The 17366-nt window shown below is 37.8% G+C and overlaps 1 protein-coding gene across 1 annotated transcript; it reads right to left on the bottom strand.

Annotated features, from left to right (window-relative positions):
* Positions 1 to 5742: 5742 nt before the first annotated feature.
* LOC141899619 (RNA/RNP complex-1-interacting phosphatase-like) lies at positions 5743 to 15679 on the bottom strand. The gene is made up of 11 exons (XM_074786030.1): positions 15531 to 15679; positions 12740 to 12815; positions 9856 to 9887; positions 8927 to 9026; positions 8686 to 8765; positions 8524 to 8570; positions 7875 to 7935; positions 7385 to 7431; positions 7009 to 7078; positions 6585 to 6731; positions 5743 to 6168 (listed from the first exon to the last, which is right to left on the bottom strand). Exons 1-11 carry the CDS (start codon positions 15554 to 15556, stop codon positions 5829 to 5831), a joined length of 1026 nt encoding a protein of 341 aa, XP_074642131.1. The 5' UTR covers positions 15557 to 15679; the 3' UTR covers positions 5743 to 5828.
* Between the last annotated feature and the right edge of the window lie 1687 nt (positions 15680 to 17366).

Genomic DNA, 17366 nt, shown 5'->3' with positions numbered 1-17366 from the left:
TTCATCATCATAGAAAGTCATGTCTTTACAAATGTTGTTTCTATTCATTCGAGTGCCAATTTCCATTTTTAATTCAATGAATAAGTCATCAATGTAACGTCAGTCCCAACTACAGTCAACCTCGGTTAATCCGTCCCCAGTTAAATGCTTAAACGTATAAAAGCTTATTCAGTATTAATAAATTAGTCTCATTTTTAAGTAACGTTATTTATTTAAAATTCTGCTCCTAATTCATACTGCATGATCCGTATTTTCACTTATTCCGTAGACAAATTTGTGGTCACGTAGCCCAATTTCTATGTAAAACCATTTGTGTATCCGTATCAGCTGTTGATAACATACATTTTTAGTGAAATGTGTATAAACAACTATTATCTAATAATGTGGTCAATGGGAAATATGAAACTCCTGAAAACTCTGATGTAATCTATCAATGCCATAGTCCTCCATTTAATGATGGTACCTGGTTTCATAAGGCTTTCAAGTGTCTTTATTGTAGCCTCATGATTTTAAGTTGACAATTTACACATCTGAAAATACAGATTATGCGCTCAAATCATTGTTTATATGGATTATAATTAGTTCGTAGAACTAAGGACTATCTGTTATTCGTACATCACTTAATCCATACTCAAAAGCTCAGTCCCTAGTGATACGGATAAACCGAGGTTGACTGTACTTCGAACAGGGAAATGGGGAAAGTGAATCATATAGATGGCAACTGTCATTAATGAATCACTTGATGAAATGAGTTGTTGAATATGAAGTGACACATTCGACACTCAAAGAACATTCGCAACGGTGAAAAGATCGCTTTGGTTGTTTCTGAGCCAATCTCGTAAAGGTCGATTTCAAAAAATGTTAAAGAATGCAGCAATCGTGACTGCAAATGCTATGAAACAAATCAAGATGGAGGAATAAGAAGCGATGATGGATACTACAAGTGCATCAGGTGAATCACATCTAGATTCACTTCACATGGGTTCACTGAAGATGGAGGTCATGTTTATGCGAAAAGTAAAAGCTTATTACTATTCAGACGATTCTGAGACATTGTCTCCATCCATCGTCTTCAGCTAATTCGATATCGAGTTCTAATACAGGGTGGCCACTAATATTTCACTTGACTTTCCCGGTCAATGTATGTTGTTTTCCCTGAATCCAATCAATTAACACAATCAGACACATAAGACATAGACGAAAGCTGTTTGATTTCACACGTGATCTCAACAAATTTTCATGACTTCCCCGATTCAGCTTACGAAATTCCCTGACTTTTTTGAAGAAAAAGAAAATTCCCTGACTTTTCCCGATTCCAAGGTATGTGGCCACCCTGTAATTGTGCTATGTGAAGCACAGCAGTACCCACATCATCCATTGACAGTGACTTGATTGACCAGTTTACAAACAACGTTTGGGTCATGTCTCGAGTTGCGAGCGTTGATATCATTACTCACCTCTAAAATCAATACGGTACTTTTAACGATTCAGCACCAATATTCTCTATTGGCTGTATTTGATATTGGGGTGAATTATAACACCGTTCTTCAACAGTATTTCCCATTGATGTTCAAGTAAGATTAAACATGGTTAAATTGTTTTATATGATATACATGTATTTTACCAGAATCAGACAGTTAATTCATCATGAAAAATCAGGATAGTTGTTGAATACTTTATAGTATGCTATGAAGAACTATTCACTCGTTGAAATTGCAATTTCTGATTTATGCGATTTTGGCAACATTTTTTTTCAAACTAAAGGTATAGAAATGTCTATGCTGTACTTAAGTACCATTACTGATTTCGCTACGCATAATATAACCTGCATTGCCCAGGGGCATTCGAAACTACTTAAAAGTGTTTTATCTTAACAACGCTTCTGAATGTAGATTCAGCTAATGGACGAGAAATTCAGTTCATTAAGAAGACTTCAGTGATTGTAACTCGAGTCACTGAAAACTGTTATAGCTTTTGGTAAAATGGAAAATGATACGATGCCAGATGAAGAAAAATGCGGATCTTTGCCTCCCAAACGATGGGATTACAAATTTAGTGTACTGATGTATCTATGCGTGTATGGACCGCTATCATTTATTGGTATAGTGTTGAACATCCTCACTATCATTGTTCTTGCTCGTATGCAAAGTATCGCTTTGCACCCGGTGAAGATCTTAGCTGTATTCGATTTGTTATTTTCGGTGACAGTTTTTGTTATGTATCCAATGAGGACACTTTATATCTACACACGACTAGGAGATTTAGTTTTTCGTTTCGACGATTGGTGGTTCGGTGCATGGTTTATCATCTTCGCAAGGCCACTTTTCTTCACGTTTCAAATGTCGAGGAACTGGGCTGTCCCACAGGTCAGTTTAGCCAGACTCCTTGTCATCCTTTTCCCATTGAGGTATCAAATATTTTCGGATGTTAGAATCTATAATATTACGAGTGTAGTTGTAACCATTATGAGTGGATTTACATTCTGGGCATTTTATGTGCCATTAGGCAGTCCAATAATTTGGGTGCATGCTAGATGTTTTCTGAATATTGGACAAAGTGCATTTTCATTACCAAAATTCCCAACGCTTCAATTCTATCATTTATCATTTTTCTATGGAACTCTATTTCTTCCGACAGTACTTTTGATTTTTATTAACATTTCAATCATGATATTGTTATTTGTGGCCAGTTTAGCTAGAAATAAAATGAGTTCTATTAAATCCAATAGAACTAGGAGCCAGGAGAGAAGAATATTGAGGATGGTCACGGTAATGGTGATTGTGTTTCTGTTTTGTGAAGTACCCGGCTGTATAGACAGGATTGAGCCTATTATAAATAAGACTGTATTTATTGGTTTAACTCGCGATCAACTATTGGTCATAAGGAAAGCATTTTTAGCTTTGACAATTCTAAATTCCACAATGAACTTTTTCATATATTGTTTCACAAATAACAATTTCAAAAACGTCACTATTGACCTTTTATGCATGTTTTTAGCTGCGGCTAAGAAGTAGCCTTTGGTCCATTAGAAAATACGTGCAAACGTGTCACTGACATCTAAAAATCTAATAAACACATTCAACCAATTTTTAGCAACAAAATTCGGGCATGAGTCACATGAATCACTCAATTGTTGTTTCACTCAGAAACTAGGGGTCCAGGGACACCATGCCCACTTGAGAAGTGGTTCCAAATGCTCAACAATCTAACAATTTCAATATTCAACGCCTCCTGGTGACCATATATAGAATCCAATGACCTTGAAACTCACCACAATCATAGAACATGTCAGCAGCTACGATTTTGTAATTGATTGTGATAACAAAATATGCCTCGTTACCACTTAAATATGGAAATACTAAGTTATTCTACTATTCAACGCCCCCTGGTGACCATATTCAAAACCCAATGACCTTGAAACTCACCACAATCATAGAACATGTCACGAACTATAACTTTGTAATTGATCATGGTAACAAAATATGCCTAAGTACCAATATAATAAGGAAATACTAAGTTATTCTACTATTCAACGCCCCCTGGTGACCATATAGAATAAATAATGGCCTTAAAACTTGCCACAATCATAGATGATGTCATGAGCTACAACTTTGCAATTGATTGTGGTTACAAAATATGCATTGATACGAATATAATATAGAAATCTAAGATATTGCATTATTCAACGCCCCCTGGTGGCCATATACAAAAACCAATGACCTCGAAACTCACCACAATCATAGAACACGTTATGAGCTGCAACTTTCTAAATAATTGTGGTAACAAAATACGCTTAGGTATCAATATAATGTGGAAAAACTTTTTCCCACTTACGAATGAGTACTGCTGACACCAAGATGGCCGCCAATTGCGTCATAATTGGCTGATGAAAAATACCTGTCTCAGGTATAAAACATCCCTTTCCAAAGAATACCCATCACAAATTGCAATGAGAAATGATAAACCAGTAGGAAGCTACAGGACTCAGAATTTGGGCCAAAATTAACATTTTTGGGCACTAAAAATGTCATAGGACGGCCATCTTGAATCCGATCGACCCAATGTTTGTTATGCTGATGGGCCCTGGGGGAATTCACATAATCCGAAAGATTGATCAAAGCGTCTTCAAAATTTCCCTCAAAAAGTTCAAAAATGTGTAAAAAGTGCTGATTTTGGCGAACAACAATGGCTGCCAGTCGGCCATCTTGAATCTGACAGGGCCAGTTTTTGGGCTGAAGATGTGTCTAGGGTAGATACATGTGTAACCCAAATATCAAGACATTACCTTGAAGCGTCTTCAAAACCAGCCAAAATAACTGGATTCTGTCTACGGACGGACGGACGGACGACGGACGAAAAGTGAACGCAATAGCCCGCTGGGACTAAAGTCCAAAGTGGGCTAAAAAGCATTTGTTTTTCATTTGCGAAGATCAAAGTCACAAAAATCAAACATGATTTTTCAGCCGCCAAGTGCGCAACGTTTATCACTTGACAAATGCACATTTAGGAGATGTATGTCCTTAAAACTAGACCCAAAACTTGGTTGAAAAAGCTATCACTTTGTTTTTTAAGCACTTCATGACACCTTTGTAACCTGTCTAGAAAATGGGAATAACCCAATAAGTATCATTAGTAAAATCAAATAAACTAGAAATGTCAAAAGATCACATCATGTCCGGTAACATTTTTTGAAAATCTAACAAATACTGATTGTGACACAAGTTGGTTTTAGTTTTAGAATCCAGGAAGAAAGACACTCTAAATATTTGGATGGATATATGAAAGCTGTGGGTACTGGAGTGTGTAATGGGTAGTGCAGTGTGATCTGTGTGCATTTGTGGCCAGCACACAGATCACATTGTTCAATGGGGTTTGGTCCAGGACTCGCGAGATTTTCAACAACACGGAAGTAACGTGTAATAAATGATGACTTGAATTGCATGACTACCTTCCACCCCTCATTATTGTTGGAAAACTAAATGTTCCGCACTGACTAAAAATTAGTAATAACATTTTAGAAATGGCCAGAATTTTAACTTAGGTTCTATCTCATTTTCATTTTACAATTGCGATTGGTATAATTTTTTTTTAAACGGCCGTTAAGGCTTCATGTTTCGTCTGCAATTCACTGCAAATACGCAACTACGCACATTTCAGTGTTTTTGGCAGCTGTACACTCAATCGGCACCGTTCGTGACTAGCTTCACTGTGGAATTATCATTAATTAACATCGCCATATCACATCATCAACTTATATTGTGCCTTAAAACCCTAACAGCCGAAATAATTGAAATGCACACACGATTTCTATTATTGAAAATTGAGAGAGTGGCCATGTTTGTGTTTGCTGCTTCGCGTAAATCCCGCGCGGTGGCGCAGCAGCGCGGAGTGGGGCCGATACGTCCAGAAAATTGCGAGTTACAATTCAATTTGATGGGTAATACATGTAGCTTCTGATGAATTTTCCATGAAAATAAGGATTTAAATTCATCCTGTGTTTTGAATCATAGTTTGCAATTATGTCTGAGTGAGAGTCCGCTGTTCAATTTGTGTTGCTAATTTGCAATAGGTTCGATTTGAGACATCCCCCTTGTTAAGGAGATGGTAATTTCATTGAATTTCGAGTTGGATTTGCCATGTTTGTTCTCACAAATATGTTGGCGTCAAGGGAGCTCTGGCATAAAAACGAGGCGTTATCCATGTAACTGACTGAAGAATTCTAAAATTGACTATTCTCCATGTGTACCCGGTAGTTAAAAAATTCTTTATTGAAATTAAATACCTAACTTTTCGTGCATTAAATCGATAAAGATTATTCATTAGTCACATTACGGCGTTCTACGGCGACCTAAACCTTCTCTAGATCTCTTCGATGAACTCGGACGATCGTCAAACGTATCCTGCGTAAAGTCATACGACCGTTCGTAAGACCTAGGTTCGTACCGGTATCTATTTTGTTGTCCATAGTGGTAACTGTTCTGTCGTCCATAGCGGAAACTGTTCCTGCCGCAATTGTTGCTGTGATACGGTACTGAATGTCGTGAATGACGCCATCCATAGTCGCTGTATCCATGTCTTGAGTAGCCGTCGTCGTAGCCATATTGATTTCGATCGTTGTAACCGCCACCAATATTCGTCTCGCGCTGCTCCCGCCAGTCATGTTCCATCCTAATGAATGTTCAGAAAGACAAATAGACTTTGTAGAAATATTTTTTGTGACACTATTCAAGTAACACATCCAACTCTTTGTGAAATCGAGCGGCTTAAGGTCTGCTGGGCAAATGAAATGCCTGTATTACTACTAATTCGGATGTCACTCAAGTTGGACACATCTTCATGGTCCCAAAAGATCTAACTTGAGCAATACCAATACCCTGAATATTCATCCAAATACAACAGGAAACAAGACATGATCCACCACATGGATGGAAAGACAGGCGGACAGAAAACCTGACTAGTTTTAAAAACATAAATCTATGAACAGCTGGACTGCAAATAACATCCAGATCAGATTACCTGCTCTGTATTATGCTGGTGTATTACTCTTAATTGAATTAATGAAGACTAGATTATCATGAATTTACCTGTCATCATTTACCCGCCAATGATCATCCCTCTCACTATGTTCTGGATTCCAGTATTCGTTCACATCTTGCTGTTGCTGCTGCTGCTGTCTATGTTGTTTTCCTTGCTCTTCCATCCTATGCGTCCTCTTGTCGGGTGGGTCCACACTACAAATTCAAGTGTTAGAAACAACGTAAATGCAGTACAAAGCTCGATGAATACCCAGTATACATTCCTGTTGACATACATTGCGTTCCAAAACCGTTGAACATTTCCGAAATAAATTAGCATCCAAAATGTAGGCTATGCCTCATGAGGCCCAAAAATATCTTTTTTCCACTCCAGTGTCCCTCGACGTTTATTTCAGATGCCACCAGCCTCTTTCAATATTAATGAGTTCCACTAACTTAAGATTTCATTGTACAAGGGTTTTAGAAGACTTACTAAGGTTCACCGCGTAGATCAGCGAGGTAATGTGGTCGTTCCATTTCGTGGCCTCTCGCATCATTGAAAGCTGAAAACATCAAATTAATAAAATAATTGGTATTCTACCTATACAAGGTACGGTGCCAATAGAAAGTACAGTCAAACTCGTTTATTCAGATCAGTGAAATCTAGCTTGATCTAATCTGCATATAATTCATGAGCCACCTACTCCAAAATGTATATAGAATCTGACGTTTAATCCGGATATCTCATAAACTGATTTATTGAATTGGTCCCAAATCATAATGATCAAAATGAAGCAAGCTGTACTGTTTATCTTCTGAGAGCATTGGGATATATCAGAGATGTTTGATTTTCCAAAGATTTTTATAACCTTTTATAGCTGTTTCTGCATCGAAATTCATTCTGTCTATCATATACCTTTCAAAAAATGAGAAAAATAGAATTATAAGCCCATGAAAAGTCAAAATCCGAAAACTTCTGATATCATAAATCTATCCGACAGTTTATAGATTATAAGTTAAATATTTTTCATGGCCTACTAAAAGTCATCCTCCCCAGGCAGGGATTTGAACTTTAATGCTAGACTCAGCCACGGCATGAAACCCTGCCACACAAGAATGGGTGCCCAGGTGCAGGTTTGCTGCAGGTTTTCTTGCGGCACCAATCAGATGCCCGTTGTATAGACCTATTCGCTGAGGCAAATTTCATACATTAACTATAAATGGAAACGTCGGGCTAAAACAAAACAGGATTTCTGATTGTCTAATTATAACGCCATCTAAGCTGCGCACTCAGTCTAGAGAGGCAGGGTTTCATACCGTGGTAATCTCGATGTCATTGGGTTCGAAAACCGTACAAACCTGCAGACTAGGTATCCTGTTCGGTTGACCCCATGTGTACAATGAATACCTATCAGCTTTTCTGTAACAGAATCAATTTCATTAAAGTATTACATGTTAAGTAACTTCAAGCATTCATTGAAAGGGAAAGAAAGCAGCATTAGACAATCGACTGACTTCCATAAAATCAAATCGTTCAATTGTCCATGTGGATGGTTAAACAATTTACTTAAATGATTGTTGTTAACTGCCCAGCTAATGCCCCAATTATGGTAAACTATATGGGACAACTGTACTGCCCAAAACTTTCTAAATTGAATCACCTTATACAAATTCTGAAGAAATATCTGGTAACTGCTCTGTGGAGATCAGTCCGTTTGTTTATCCAATGGTATACTTTGCACAATTTTTGCCAAAACGTTTTTGAGAATAGGCAAAGGAAGGGAATTCAGCGATGGCGCATGTTGGCTCGAATCTTGCACACGATGCAAAACCCTGACAAGCAATGATGAAGTATCTGTGCGATTGATAATTAGTAATCAATGCTTCCATCAGGACAATTAATACATACCGATATAGAGAAAATAAAGATTTCTGAATTCAGAACAGTTTGCTAAAACTCCCAATATTCCATAAAAGAGTCCTTTGTATATGTTGTATATAAACTTACGGTTATCACTATTTTTCTGCAAGAATTCATCAACAGCATTCATGAAACTGCAAAAATAGGAAGGAACACGAAGTCAACATACATGAACCAGGAACAGGTATCTTACAATATTCATGTACCAGGAACAGGTATCTAAATTCTATTACAAACAATAATCTTTACCTTTCCTGCACTTTTTTACTCGGTACTTTTTGGCCTTCGGTATGTATTTTCTTGTATTCAACTCCATGTTTTATAATTTCCTGAAGAATTAGGCAAGCGTTCGTTATAACTTATATCCTCAACAACCCAGGAATAAGCTCATGAATTGATGAGACAAGTAGGAACATTGAAAAAAGACCACTTGGTTACCAGCTCTCATAGCTTGTGTTATGTTTTCATGAGCAGAATAAATCATACAAACCTCGCGATTATAGTATCTATTCGTGTTCGTCAGATCGATAATCAAACCCAGTCCGTCCGCTTTACATTGAACAATCTTTATCAAATCACTAGGATTAAATCTACAAAATCATGAATGAACAAATAAAAGTCAGTTTCATGCTATTGAACATCTAATGTATCAATTCCATAAAGGGTTATGTTGTCTTCGCCATCGCATCTAATGCAGTTGCCAAAATAATTTGAATCTGGTGTCATTGGACGCAGAGTGCTTTGGCATATATCATCTCTTGAAATATATCTGGCACACAGGTTTTAAATTTGGTTGATATTGTTTCTACAGAGGTGGATTTTGGGGGTAGTTTCGGGTCCGGAGCCCTGCCTTCCCCATGGAAGTTGCTCCTTTCGCCAAGAGTGAGATGATTAAAACGTGAAATTATATCTTTTCGGATGGATTTCTCCAAAAATATTTAACATCGCGGGTGGCCCCCACCGGTGACATTTGACGCATGCAGCTGCTTTCTCTGAGAAATGCCTTTTTTCTATTCTTCTTGGCCCCCACCTATTCACACATTTTTTCACAAACCACAAAAGGGTTCTGTATGGGTTGGTAGGTGAGCAATAAATTTTTCACTATAGTCAAACGAAAGTATATCTTTGACAAGACCACAAATAAATAGTTTAAGAACTAGTTTAAGTTCCAAATTAGACCGGTCAAGTTTAGACCGGTCAAATTTTGCACGGTCTAAAAGAGTGAACCCGGTACGGACCCATTTAGACCCGTCTAACTAGTTGTCGTGTGAACGCAGCTTATCTGATCCCATGGCCGCTACACAGTTTTGCTCCTTGCTACGGGCCTGGAAGAGAGCTAGCCTATTTGACTGCAGGGTTAGCCTATTGACTTTTCCATTTAAGTTATTGATTTATTGACCTTCACTTGTCAGCTCTTACCTGTCACTTTCCTTCAGTTTTCGATTAAGTGACTGAAATATGAATATAAATGAACATGAAAATAAATGAGTTAATAACTTTGCAATTGAATGCGCTGATAAAATATGCATAGATCCTAAATTAGGAAATACTAATGTAATTTCACGGTGAACATAGTCCTATGCAAATGCCAATGACCTTGAAAATCACCACAATCATAGAAAGCGTCATGTTCCACAACTTTTATATCCATGGGCGTCCCTAGGGAGGGGGGGGGTGGTTCGGTAGTTCGAACCCCCTTTTTTGAATTTTCAAACGTTGACACATGGTCTGCATTTGCTAAATCAGCAAAATAAAATCAATATATTCAAAGTAAAGGGGAACCAGTCTACCTATCGTCTCACAATTCCGCGATCTCAGTGTAGAATTTGCGCTGGTCTCTCAACAAAAATGGCTTCCGACAGGTAAATTGGCCCGTGATCGGACAGCCTCTGATTGCAAAAATTCCCATAAGAACTAGATTCTCTCTACAGACAGACGAATGGATGACGGACAAAAAATAAACGCCAAACCCCAGAAATGGGCTAAATAGAGTGAAAATTGTATCTAAATTCAAATGATGCGAGAAATGAAGAAAACAATTTTTTTTCAAATAGTTAGATCAAAGAATACTCTTTTCGATTGGAAAAATTATGATGATTGTGATGACAGTGGAAGACAAAAAAAAACAACTATGTGAGATTTTTGGCGGAATTCAGGAGTACTGCAATCAAAACAAAAGCCTGAGCTAGAAATAAGACGTGGCACCAATCAGATTGCCAATTGTATATCATTGCTTAGGCACTTTTGAGAGTATAACCCTGACTGAAATGAAATGTGCCATTCCCATTGGCTGATAGTGACAATTGGCTCCAGTTACTAGGGGTTGTCCGATGGGGTCAGGACATCCCTCCTTAACGTGTTGAGGCACCTTAAAAATCCATCCTCAAATATTCAATATTCAACTCCCCTGGTGGTGAGAACAAAAACCTGGGTAAATCCAAGTCCACCTAAAGAGATGAATACTACGACAGCGATACAATTTATCAAATATTAAGACTACAAATTGATGAAACTAAGAATAAGATGGCTACTGATTGTGACACGCTTGACTGATCAAAGAATATATTCATTGATCAGTTTTATGTCTGATATGTATAAGAGCCCTCACAAAGTATAACCTTCACGAATTTAATGAAAAATGGCCAACCATTCGGGAGCTACAGGTCTCGGAATTGAGTGCAAAAATGACCTTTTTGGGCACAAAAAAGGTCACATCATGTTCTCAAATTTCCCTTGAAAACCTTAATAAAGGACCATGGTTCCAGGAGGATCAACGGAGTACATTTTAGTTTTGAGCACAAAAATCGATTTGTTCTTGCAATGAAGTATAAACAGCTGATAAAGATGAAATCATTGTAGACTGTGTAGTAAGCATGTTCAACTTTGATGATATAGGGCCTACATGGTAATGGGTTTTCCCTATGAGTCACAAGAACATGGTAGCACAGTTCTTGATAATGTCACTCGGAAAGCCCTTCTAGAGGGATTTCCAAGTAATACCCTTCTGAAGGGCTGTCCCTGTGATGTCAGAAAACAAGGGCAAGCATCGATTAGTAGAATGGGGGAAAATTCAGTGAAGTTTTGCACATTTTCTCCCAGCACTTCCAAACGGCTTAGAGCTGATGGACGAAACTTGCCATATAAATTCCAATACCTATTTCCCTCCTAATGACAAAATATCAGTTGTGCATATCCATTGGTTACAATTGGTGCCACCAAGAGCTAGCAGAGAGTAACTCTCAGAACCATTCTATAAGGATCAATCAACACAGTTGATCCTAAAAATGTGTCAAAAGTGCTGATCTTGGCTAACAACAATGGCTGCCAGTTTTTTAGGCAGAAGATGTATCGGATCAAGTATAGTAATGGGATTGTAGTTCGTTCGGTGTAGCCTATGATTATATAGAAACGGAAGTTGTGATTTGGCTTTTCAGACGCAATGTTAAGAGATCATACAGTGAGAAGTGCCGGCAATTGGATGTGAGTTAGTTTTACTTGCTGACATCGCCAACATCGGGATCGACGGGATCCACTTTATATAAGGGTAATCCATGCACACACGCGGTCCCACACACAACCCCTCGATACCAGCCACTTTATATAAAGGTTATACACGCACACACCCAGCCCCTCGATCCCACCCACTTTATATCAGGGTACCCCACGCACACACCCAGTCCGTCGATCCCAGCCACTTTATATAAGGGTAATCCACGCACATACCCAGTCTGTGAATCCCAGCCACTTTATATAAGGGTTAAGGGTAATTCACGCATACGCTCAGTCCATCGATCCCAACGTCGGCAGGTAAAACTATTACTTACATTAAAAATCTCTTTTCCAATGTCAGCAATGTCGGTAAATAAAACTAACCCACATTAAATATCTCTTTTCCAATGCCAGCAATGTCGGCAAGCAAAACTAACCTACACTGATCTCTGGCGCATTGCTTTTTTTCTTGTGATAAGGCTCATCGTTTTACTTGTCCGTATCATCTTGAGCCGATGTGTTTAGGGTAGATACACATTTAAACCAAAGGTCAAGACAATACATTGAAACTTCCCAAAATAACTGGATTCTGTCTATGGACGAACGGCCGGAAAGTGAATGCAATAGCCCTCTGAGACTTAATTCCCAAGTGGACTAAAAATCATTGTGTATGAGCAACAACAAAATTGCGGCAAAGCTTAGAAAATTCCTTCAAACATTTCTTGAGTGGATACCTCCTTTTCTTTGACCCTGGATCCACCCCTAGAACCTCCTGCCAAAGGAAGAAAGGGTCCTTATGCAAAGCAAGACTTACTTCTTTCAATGGCACTTTAAAAGAGATGAATCTGGTGCCTTCTATTGGCTCACCACATGGTGTGTACGGTTCCCATCTGAAAGATATTCCATTGGTTTTATTATTGTCAGTAAATATCAGTGTCTATTTATTACTTCATGAGACTTGTTTTCTGTAATACTTTGCTTAATTTTAGGATTATATTAAAGGCTACCTCAGTAAGGTCTTAACATGACCCAAAAAATCTTTGATAAGGATTGGACATTCAAAGGATTGCCAAAGAGTCTTTTATAGGGCTAGCTCAAGATGTATCGGAGAAAGCAGCATTCATTTTTTTAAATTTCCTGAAATTGAATCCTTTATTTGATTGGAATCTTTAAACCAGTTAAGAACTGTTACAGTATTCATAGCCTCAAGGCCAACGAAAATTCAAGGCTTTTACCCTGCAAGAAAAATCCGTTTTTGCGACAAAATATTCACGCTTCATCGATTCGAAAACGTACAAAACAGCTTTAACGGGTGCCACTGCTGACCCAAATTCACCCTGCCCATGTTATGCCAAATTCACTGCCAACTGCTGCAACATCTTAAGAAATTACTAAGTTACTAAGTAACTGGTCGCAAGGCTCTTCCGTACAATTCAATCAAAAAGACATGAAAATTCATCAAATAGAAAATAAATCATGAAATATACTTGATTACAAAATGAACCCAAAAATTCCCAATTTTAATGGCTATGTTGAAATGTATGATGTAGGCCTAGTGCATATCAACTCGGGACTCACACAGTAGCGGTGAAGGAGGACACAATGTTTTGTACTCTCACTACTAGAACTAAATCATCGTCACACCTGAAGGATCGTCATCGTCATCGTCACGATGTAGATGTAATTTAAAAACCATAACAATAATTCAAGGATTTCAGCGCCTATTCAAATTTACCAACTTTAAAGGTCCAGTATGCCTATTCATGAACCCTACATTGCTGTTAATGCATGTTAGATACCGGGTACTGGGAAGTTGGAAAATTTAAGCTACTAAACATCCCCAAACTTCAACTACGAGCCTTTATCGTGCTTTTCACCAAGAACCTTTGTGTCTGATATTACCAAAGGCACTAAGATGCCAAAATGACAATTTCTCGTTACTTTCAAATCGCTATGACTTTAAACCACAGAAATCCTGTTTCACAGAACCGAGTGTGAAACATAAACTATCAACACAAACCTCAGATAATCAGTTTTCTTGTTATTATGTTTATGATCATAGTTGATGCATGATGCAATATGAATATGGAAATAGCAAAAAGTGACTGCATCTTTGAAACTATGCATTATAACACTGTAGTTCGTTAGCAACAAGACAACTTGAGCGATGCGTGTCTCATCGCTAAACAGCACATCATTTTTGTATCTCAAATTTAGTCGTACTAAAATCAGATTTATCGTCAAGATGATAATATGAACAAACGTAAAACGTCATGAGGTCAGTGTAGTTTATTCATCTCAATCGGCTGTCGACAAGTTGAAATCTTGCAGTTTGAAGACAGATAATTCTGGTAGACAACAGTGAACTTGCACGTGTCTGTGGTGGGTGGTTGGTTACACTAATGTCTATATATTTTCATCTGACATCTTTTTGGGATATTTCGCTTGTAACACACCTCAATTTGGTCTTAATAGGACCAGAGAAACTCATATGTGCAGTCCAGATAAACCATAGTTTTTATATCCATTCTAATGTCCATTTATAAAAGGATGAGACCTGTTTTTCTGGGATATTTCACTTACTTTTTGGGGTACATACCTCATTTAGGTCTTAAAAGAATGCCAAAAATCGCGGACAACAACTGAATATCAGATATCATTCCAATTCTGTACCAATTAGATGGATTGGCGAAAAGACTTTTAGTCCAGTTGAATAATAGAGAAAATCCTTCATTTTGTGAAATTTCTTGAATTTGAACATTGTCACCATGCCTATGCCACCCTGATTTAGTTGTTGAAATCTCACAAGAAAAATAACATCATTTCGTTAAATGAAGTTATTTTTAAGATCTCTGTGGAGGACTGGGTGAATCGCGTTCTGTTTCTGTATAGGCCTAGTACGTTGCTGCATCCCAATTTGCCATAGGCCTATACAAACGCAGCGGTGAGTTTAGTACCTAGCCGTTGTTCCCCAGGGAACCCATACGTAACGACTGGTAGGCTAACAATTCAATTCAAATCAATAAATTCTCCAGTTCGCGATTTAAATCATCAAAAATATTATTACAAAACACGTTTTAAAAGTCAACAAGGTAACTAATTAATTTATTTTAGTACAAAGGTTTGATCCGACACTAAAATCAGTTGTTGCATCATTGCAATTAACAGGAGCTAACCTCTATTTAGCGTCAGACGTTGTAGGGAACGGGTACAACAACTGGTATTCAAACTATGGTGCGTTGTGATAACATTTTAGGATCGTTTTATAACGTTTTAGGATCGATCAGGATGATGGGTCGGTGGTAATTTTTACCGACACACACATAGATCTAGTCTAAAACTAAACTAAATATAGTGTCCAGCCATTGCTCCTTCAAACGGTTGTTCCTCCAAACAAACAGTTGTAGGGGACTGCAACAACGTCTGGTATTCAGACTAATACAGATCGGTTTTTTCCTGATCCTGTCTACACCGACTTTTCTTCAGTCCTGAATCTTCGCTTTTTTGCTGTCGTTTTTTTTATTTAGACTCTTGACTTCTTTTCTCCTTTTCTCACTTTTAAAAATTACTAAATCTAGTAATTGATGAAAATTACCGATCATTACCTGTTAGGAATGTTGTTAGGGGCCATTGTTTGAATAATCCTAATCTTCTCAATCAATCTCACATGAAGTGTACTACGTGGTATGGCAGCCTATTGCATCGTATGTAGTAAGAGAGCCAGAGGGGAAAACCAAAAACTAAATCCGCCATTCGCGCAACGACCTTGAGATCAAACATGTTCCGAATTTAGCTTATGCTGTATATTGTATATTTTATCAATCAATTTATAATTCATTTATTAGGATGATAAAACTAACGTTTACAAGTATGAAGTTGATAGGCCTCATGTAATATTGAACGATAGTATTTAGAAAAACTATTTTTTTAATGATGATGACGCAGTGGTGGCGCCGCGTTTTTTGAATCAACGTATCAGGAGGGCAACCGTTCGACCGTATCAAATTTGAAACTTTTAATCCGTCGACATCCTATTGTTTAAAGGTCAGTAACCTAATTATCCGTCATATACAAATTTGCTCCAGAGCAGAGGTGCACACTGCGCGGCAAATTCGTCGAATGAGTGGAAGTTACTTAATCTTTAGAAAATTCACTGAATCCTTGAGAAAATTGTTCTGAAGAATTTTCTTGTGAGACATGCCGGTGCAATAACTTGATCCTCTCTTAGTCAGTGTTCTAATTACTATAGGCCTATGTTGACTCGCTATTTGAATAACACGGACATCCAGATACCCGGACACCTTCTCGAAAACGGCAACGCGCTGTTTGACTTTGAACAAATTCACTGCACTTTTTGTTACAACTTTCATTACTACGAAACCGTTCAACCATTTCATTTTGATTTTGCGAGCATGGAAAACATCGGAAATTCTTGTTTTGCTATTTAAACTCTGTTTTGCAGCCACTAGCTGCTCTAGATTTTACTTTTGACAATAGACAATGGTAGGTTTACAAATGACTTGAATACAACCTGAAAATCCAACTATAGTCTATAGTTCATATATAAATGTTTATTTTGCTCTGTACTGTCTGTGTCTGTTTTTGTACTGCTGTACGTGTCGTTCTACAATTAGTGTAACTTTTATACGAAAGAAATAAAATTAAATAATTCAAGAGTGAGTTACTTGCATGTTTCACAGATTTACCCATTTTCATATACGGATCCAACGCTGTCTTATCGTATATTACAGTCAACCCCGTATTCGTAGCCCTGGGGACTGACGATTTTTCTACGATTTACGTGATGTACGAGTTATCTATAAGTCGTGGTTTTATATGAATTCTGTAAATCAGTGTCGTAGCTACCGGTGCGGTTGGTCCGACATGACGGACCAATAATTACCAAGGTGGTTAAAAAGATAAAAACCCACTATCTACAGATTAAAAGAATTTAAAATCAAGAATTTATTTATTCGAACAATCTAAAATATATAATAACGACGTTTTGATCTCACTCTAGAGATCATCGTCAGGTGAATTCTAATTCGTTCAAATTTGCATTAAAACATTTCGAGGGGGGTTAGGTTAGGATTCGATTTTTCTCGAAGTCACTGTCCCGTGAACTGCATCGGGGCCAGAAATTATTTTCGCAATGCCTGATTGCGGCATTTCATCATTTATCGCATCTGGCAATCGAATGCGCGTGAGCAAGGCGAAGGTTGTTGTTTTCTAGGGATTCGAACCTAACTGATCTCACTTTATTTATCTATGATTTGGGTATTGTCGGAGCCATCCTTTTCATTGACTCCAGACATAAACAACAAACAATCGACCACGCGTGGCAGCAGTCTTAAGTCTTATTTTGTCATTAGTCAATGCTGGAAAATGGGCCTCAGATGGCCCAAGAACCCCTTGAAATTTCGAAATTTTCTTGGGGGAGG

Source organism: Tubulanus polymorphus, chromosome 2 (genome assembly GCF_964204645.1).
Source record: "Tubulanus polymorphus chromosome 2, tnTubPoly1.2, whole genome shotgun sequence".
Taxonomy (NCBI): Eukaryota; Metazoa; Nemertea; class Palaeonemertea; order Tubulaniformes; family Tubulanidae; genus Tubulanus; species Tubulanus polymorphus.
The sequence above is the reverse complement of the archived record's forward strand: the minus strand, read 5'-3'. Positions and strand labels throughout refer to the sequence as shown.

What these genes read in the sequence shown, in the direction of transcription:
- LOC141899619 (XM_074786030.1), bottom strand. Translation starts at nt 15,556, where the DNA reads ATGGCCCCTAACAACATTCCTAACAG. An exon ending in GCAGAAAAATAGTGATAACC is followed by an intron (nt 7,936 to 8,523) that starts GTAAGTTTATAT and finishes ATTCTGTTACAG; the next exon opens with AAAAGCTGATAGGTATTCAT. An exon ending in TGGCGGGTAAATGATGACAG is followed by an intron (nt 6,169 to 6,584) that starts GTAAATTCATGA and finishes AACATTCATTAG; the next exon opens with GATGGAACATGACTGGCGGG.